Source organism: Ascaphus truei, chromosome 20, assembly GCF_040206685.1.
Source record: "Ascaphus truei isolate aAscTru1 chromosome 20, aAscTru1.hap1, whole genome shotgun sequence".
Classification (NCBI taxonomy): Eukaryota; Metazoa; Chordata; class Amphibia; order Anura; family Ascaphidae; genus Ascaphus; species Ascaphus truei.
The window spans coordinates 32,354,695-32,362,364 of NC_134502.1; the positions used below are offsets into that span (position 1 = coordinate 32,354,695).

Sequence of the window (7,670 nt, forward strand, 5' to 3'; positions counted from 1 at the left end):
CCGCTACATGGGGTAATAGGAGGAGTTTAAGAAGCAGTAATATGGAACATAAGAAGTAGTTATAGGGAGCGGTTATATGGTTAATAGGAGGAAATATAGGGAGAGGTTATATGGGGTAATAGGAGGAGTTATATGGAGCAAATATGCGTTAAATGGATACAAATAGTCACAATGAATACTTCCATTTTATTTTACATTAAAATTCAATTTTATTTCACAATTTCAAATTGAACAATAAGAATGTCCCACTAATTTGGGCCCTAAAAGATCTGCATCTCCAACCATCTCCACCAGATATATTTAGAGATGTCGCTGGCTTAACCCTTCCCCCCACCCCCCGAAGACCTTCCCGATTGAATGTAGACCCTTCATGGGGAAGTTGAGAAGAAAGAAGACTCAGTTTTCACAGCAGGTGAACTTGACATCATTGAGGGCCGTGTCATCTCCTTTTCCTTGGTACTCCTCCACCCTGGTGCTGATGCCACAGATCCCTAACATGCAGAACTGGCTCCACTCTCCGTATGAACCCCACACGTGCCAAGATCCCTCTAGTATCGTTTCGTCTGAGCACATAAATACGATGTTGTTGGCGGCAGTGTCGTCACCGCCCCCCTGAGGTGGACTTACTAACAAGGTGAAAGCGATGAGGTTGCCGTTGCTGCACCGCACAGGGGAGGTCCATGAGCCCCACCTGAGAGAGAAGAAGGAGGATGTGGTTAGTGGTAAGGAGGAAACTTCCTAGGTGCTCTTGCAGAGGAGACCTGCCCTGTAGGATGGGCACAGGATTTTAGGGGAGATCTGACCAATTATCTATATAGTGGCATCGCCCCTGTCCTACGTCCTTCAGGGTAGTAAAGGAGATCTCTAATAGGGTGAGAGGAAAGGGGATCTCTAATAGGGTGAGAGTAAAGGGGATTTTTAATCTGTAAAGTGGTATCACCCCCTCCCTTAATCTCCTGGTGATACCCATCTCTATATATTCGAATACCTTGCTATCCTCCCAGCTGCCTTAATTTCTCTCCCTATACACCCCAACATTTTGATTGCCCTCGGAACTCCCTTATACACCCCTCTTTATACACCCGAAAATCCTGTCATCGTAATATATGCTTGGCGAGCTCTGTACATGTGAAGAAGAGACCTGGGAATTTTGAAAGTTCTGTATATGTGAAGAAGAGACCTGTGAGGTTAGGAAAGCTCTGTACATGTGAAGAAGAGACCTGTGAGTTTAGGAAAGCTATGTACATGTGAAGAAGAGACCTGTGAGGTTAGGAAAGCTATGTACATGTGAAGAAGAGACCTGTGTGGCTGTGCATGTCCTGTGAATGACTTACGCTCCTTCAGTAGACTGGATTAAATATTCCTCATTGTTGTTGCTGCTAACACAGAGCAGCCGGATCCCGTTCAGAGACGTATCATCACCAAACCACTGGAATTTTTCAAACTGTATCAGGAAGATCAGTTACAATGTATCCATCTCATATATAACTACTAATAACCCCTCAACCCATGAAACACGTCCCTGTCATTAGGTCATTTTGCTCCTACGTGGGACTGACCCTTTAACCCATTAAACACATCCCGGTCATTAGGTCACTTTGCTCCTAGGTGGGACTGACCCTTTAACCCATTAAACACGTCCCTGTCATTAGTTCACTTTGCTCCTACGTGGGACTGACCCTTTAACCCATTAACCACGTCCCTGTCATTAGGTCACTTTGCCCCTAAGTGGGACTGACCCTCTAACCCATTAAACACGTCCCTGTCATTAGGTAACTTTGCTCCTACGTGGGACTGAACCTTTAACCCATTAAACACGTCCCTGTCATTAGGTCACTTTGCTCCTACGTGGGACTGACCATTTAACCCATTAAACACGTCCCTGTCATTAGGTCACTTTGCCCCTACGTGGGACAGACCCTTTAAGCCATTAAACACGTCCCTGTCATTAGGTCACTTTGCCCTTATGTGGGACTGACCCTTTAACCCATTAAACACGTCCCGGTCTTTAGGTCACTTTGCCCCTACATGGGACTGACCCTTTAACCCATTAATCCCTGTTATTAGGTTACTTTGCCCCTACGTGGGACTGACCCTTTAACCCATTAAACACGTCCTTGTCATTAGGTCACTTTGCCCCTACGTGGGACTGACCCTTTAACCCATTAAACACGTCCCTTTCATTAGGTCACTTTGCTCCTAGGTGGGACTGACCCTCTAACCCTTTAAACACGTCCCTGTCATTAGGTCACTTTGCTCCTACGTGGGACTGACCCTTTAACCCATTAAACAAATCCCTGTCATTAGGTCACTTTGCTCCTAGGTGGGACTGACCCTTTAACCCATTAAACACGTCCCTGTCATTAGGTCACTTTGCCCCTACATGGGACTGACCCTTTAACCCATTAATCCCTGTTATTAGGTCACTTTGCCCCTACGTGGGACTGACCCTTTAACCCATTAAACACGCCCCTGTCATTTGGTCACTTTGCCCCTATGTGGGACTGACCCTTTAACCCATTAAACACGTCACTGACCTGACCATATAATTTACCTATGTTGCTTCTCAGATTAATCCTAATTGTGGGATATTAGAACGAGGGGGCTCTTTATGGGGTTACAGGTAACACTTCTCATTAGGGAACAGACCTAAATGGGGTAAGAAGGCAGCAGTGGGGGCAGAACGGAGTTATGGGGCAATTTTTAGGCTGCTTTGATTTCTGACACAGGGACCCGCTTCTTCCCAACTTACAGGCCCTGTTATGGGGCATCGGATGTCAATAATTGAGATATCTGCCCCCCATATCTGGGCCAGAAACTCGGACCAACTGGGGGGTGTTATAGTGAGGTTTGGGATTTAGGGGATAATGGGAAAGCAAAGGGGATTCCTAATAGGGGGAGTAAGGGGATTTCTAATAGGGGGAGTAAGGGGGATTGTAATAGGGGGAGTAAGGGGGATTCTAATAGGGGGAGTAAAAGGAATTCTAATTTGGGAGTAAGGGAGATTCTAATAGGGTAGTAAGGGGATTCTAATAGGGAGAGTAAGGGGGATTCTAATAGGGGGAGTAAAAGGAATTCAAATAGGGGGAGTAAGGGGGATTCTAATAGGGGAGTAAGGGGGATTCTAAAAGGGGGAGTAAGGGGGATATCTAATAGGGGGAGTAAGGGGGATATCTAATAGGAGAGTGAGGGGGATTCTAATAGGGGAGTAAGTGGGATTCTAATAGGGGGAGTAAGGGGGATATCTAATAGGGGGAGTAAGGGGGATATCTAATAGGGGAGTAAGGGGGATATCTAATAGGGGGAGTAAGGGGGATATCTAATAGGGGGAGTAAGGAGGATATCTAATAGGGGAGTTAGGGGGATATCTAATAGGGGGAGTAAGGGGGATATCTAATAGGGGGAGTAAGGGGGATATCTAATAGGGGGAGTAAGGAGGATATCTAATAGGGGAGTTAGGGGGATACCTAATAGGGGGAGTAAGGGGGATATCTAATAGGGGAGTTAGGGGGATATCTAATAGGGGGAGTAAGGGGGATATCTAATAAAGGGAGTAAGGAGGATATCTAATAGGGGACGTATAAAGGGGATATAACGTGGGAGACTAAAGAGGATTTTTTATAGGGTAGAATAAATGGGATGATTAATAGAGGGAATAATTTGGGGTTATGATAGGGGAGGATAAGGGAGATTTCTAATAGGGGGGAGAGATAAAGGATTTCTATCAGGGGGATAGTACGGGGGGGGGGATTATCTAAATAGGTAAAACAATGGCCATTACTGATATTTAGAGTAAAAGGATTTATATTAGGGAATGTAAGGAGATTTCTCATAGGGAAAAGGGCGAGGGAGAGAAAAGTGAGGTTAAAAAGTGAATTTGCAATAAGGGAATAATAGGGGATTGTAATATTTCCAATATATAGGGGGCTATGCACTAAGCAGCGATAACTGCTTTTAAGTCCGATAAATGACTTTTAAGTCCGATACAGCCTGCGGCGCGATTCACTAAGCAGTGATAACAGCGCTTTATCGGCAAACGCACAGTTTTTTGCCAGTTTACTAAGCAGTGATACGTGAATCGTACTTTAAAAGCGCGCCAAAACGAAACGGAGACAGTCAGAAAGCATTGTTTACCTTTTTTTCAGCACACCGTTAATACAACAGGCCGGTGGGTGTTCCCGTGTGATCCCCTCGGGTGTCTGGGGGTCCACAATGTCCTGTGGTACCAATTGTGTGCCCCCCCCAAAAACAATACTTTTAAATAACCCCCCCTACCCACCAAGGAGGCCTAACCACCCTCCCCAGGCAACTACCCTTCACCCATTCATTGGTACAATGGGTACATCATGCTCATATAATACGGCCATGATTTATTTACCACTATTGCAAGAAATTGTGAAGGAATAAAAAAACAGGCCAAAATAAAACACCTTACATTGCAAAATAAATCACATCAAATGGCTAACTAAATGCATAACAACTGCCAATAAAACAATTGAATGGCACAGTGGGTACATCATGCCCATATAATATGGGCATCATTTAACACTATGCCAGTCAATGGTCAACTTATTGGTTGCATCGTCCCCATCACACAGGGGGGCTATGCACAAAGCAGTGATACTGTAAGGGGTTTTAAGTGAGATAAATGCCTTATGGTGCAAAATTGCGTGCAGCGCGATTCACAAAGCAGTGATAACACTGCAGTATCGTGCTTATAAGGCTTTTTATCACCAAAACACAGTTATTGATAAAAAAATTGCGCCATAAATTGCGCCATAAGAGCATTTATCTCACTTAAAAACACTTACTGTATCACTGCTTTGTGCACAGCCCCCATAGTGTCTAATATGTACAATGAAAGGGGGTTATCTAATACGTGGGGAGGGAGTATCGGCTACTTCTAAATACAGAGAGTAAAAAGTATAAATCACAGTTATAAAGGAGATTTTTGCCGTAATTAGCTGGCCTCTGAAGTAGTCCTGGCATAAGTTAAAATATTTGACTGCGCCTGCAAAGTTAGATTGTAAGTTCTGCGGGGCAATTTAAATATTGTGCCATCAAAATCCCATATACAGAAGCACATACATTGCCATGCAAAAAATCATATTATTATTACTGTATATATTTATCTCACCTTGAGAGAGAATCCTCTGGCACTGGAACCGACGGGACACATTTCAACTGGCCCCCAGTCACCCAATTTACCTCCGTTGCTGACACTGATGACATATTTAGCGTTCCCTTGTCCTACTGAGAAGAGAGGGAGGAGGAGGAGGGATGAGACCGCCTGGAACATCATGGTGGGGTCTTGAGGAACTCAACTGGAGATGTCAAGAGATGTCAACGGTGAGAAAAACTTCGGCAATGTAATAATCGGGAATCAGGTTTGCCGTTCAAATCAGCAATCTTTATTTCTTCAATCAGCTCAGCGATTCAGCAAGGATACAACATACAAAATACTTCTATTCAAGGTGGCGAGTATCTGAGAAGGCAGTGGCGTATCCTGCTACAGTTACTTTTTATACCCTTAGATCGAAGAGAAATACATCACTATCTCAGCCAACTAAATGACGTACTTGTTTACATACTTGTTTTTCTGTTGTTACCATCAAGTACCTTATCTCAGGAACATTAGGAACTTACAAAAACAAGTCTTATCACTAAAATGGGCATCATACAACTTGGTTTCAAGTTGCCCCTGATACCAATAACATTGTATCCTCTTAGTTTCACACTGACCACAAGATTCCTTAAAACATCTTAACCTATTGAGTGCTGAATACATATATATGTATATATATATCAACATTTTAATTTATGGCGTGTGAAAAAGGCAACAAGAAACCTCCACCATATAGCATATAGCAAATTTAAAAGATCACTTGTGAGCACATTCACGTCTTAGAAAGGTCTGCAACCCTGCCTTTCACCATTATCACCTAGCGTACAGTGCTTCCACTGCAGCAAGGGATTCTGGGAAATAGCATGCAAATGAGCAAACTGTGTCACCTTTTGCCTGAAAACCATTTTTCATTTAAAAATTATAAAATAATAATTATTTTATTTTTATGTATAATTTATAAATTATCATTTTATTTATTTTTTATTTTAGAAATTATACCATATCATACAGGAATCGAACCCAGGATGTTAGTACCAATTCTCTACCTCGACGCTACAGTGCAGTCCATTGCATTGCAATGTGCTCTAGAGGTTAAGTATATTTATAGAGTCTGTTTTGCCACACCACGCCTGTTATGTAGAGGTAGAGAATTGGTACTAGTATATGAAAGCTCCTGGGTTCGATCCCTGCATGTGTATTATATAAAATGTATTAATGTTCAATTCCCACATGGGTGTATGTGTCCGTTTGCAATAAAGCATTGAATTGTATGTTTAAAAAAAAAAAAACCTCCTCTGCGCTCGAAAGTCTACGTAAGTGCGGCACGTGGACACAGCCATATGAAGCAGAGAGGAGAGCGCTGAAAGCTGCAGAGAGTAGAGAGATGTAGATGCCGGTAAGTCCTCGCGTGGCAACATTTTATAACGCGATCCCGGTTATAACTGTTACAAAAGTTTCTTCTTCAGAAAATCAGGACTCAGTTTCAGTTCAAATATATCAGCAGTTTATTCTTCAATCAGCTTTCAATCTTCAATAAGCTTTTACATAGCAAAGATACATACATACTCTTACTTGTCGGTTCAAAATACAGAAGGGTAGTAGTTTAAACTACATTACCCATGATTCTTATACTTTTCTGAACAAAGAACTCATCAATCAATGTCTCTTTCTCTCCTGATTAAACAGACTGATTTCCTCAGGAGGTAAAAACCCCTAGGGACCTTCTGCTGGCAGGGATATATATATCACAGAACAGACAGGACCCAGAGACACTGATACCTAAGGAATGTTTATACAATTATAACCACATGTGAACTCTGATGTCCAAGCTGACCATGAGCCTTTCATGAAAGCAGCATGTTGAACTTATAACATGTTAACCTGTTGGGTGCTGAATATATATAATACATGTGTATATACTTGTATTGCTATTCTACTTTTAATACAGAAAATATATAACTAAACTTATTTCATCAATAACGCGGTCTCATTCTGTGGACCCCTGTTTCAGGTGAGTAACCCAAATCGAGCAGAGTGGTATTAATATTCTCAGATAAGAACTTCTATACCTCATGGAGTACACAAGATCAGGTTACGCTAGGGCACCGGATCGGGAGCAGCACACGGTGCCGGTGTTATTACAGTTCCCCTCTCACACTGACCACCGACCCCCTGCACCGGCCAGTCACATTCGGGATTGCTGTGCTCAGCCAGCATGGTACAGTGGCTTCAGTGACCAAGAAACACCACATCATATTCTGGTCCTGTACACGCACAACTGGAAGTCCCACCTAACTGTCCCTTACAGCTGACTGATCTGACACCTCACCTATAGATCCCCTATTGAAGCCGGTTAACACACCACCGTGTGCTTTACCACATCCCACCTGGTTAACACACATTAATGTATACCTGATACAGGTTCCCCTTACAGATTTTTACTTTGTCTGACCAGACGGTTAGCCGAGTACTCCTTATTGGGTTAGTCTTCTTCTCGTGTACACCACCTGAATTCCACCTTGTAAAGAAGTCCCATCTTGTAAGC

The 7,670-nt window shown here is 43.0% G+C and overlaps 1 protein-coding gene across 1 annotated transcript; it reads right to left on the bottom strand.

The window, feature by feature from the left end:
* Positions 1-247: 247 nt before the first annotated feature.
* On the bottom strand, positions 248-5,302 carry LOC142471190 (vitelline membrane outer layer protein 1-like). The gene is made up of 3 exons (XM_075577978.1): positions 5,138-5,302; positions 1,335-1,444; positions 248-691 (listed from the first exon to the last, which is right to left on the bottom strand). Exons 1-3 carry the CDS (start codon positions 5,300-5,302, stop codon positions 397-399), a joined length of 570 nt encoding a protein of 189 aa, XP_075434093.1. The 3' UTR covers positions 248-396.
* Between the last annotated feature and the right edge of the window lie 2,368 nt (positions 5,303-7,670).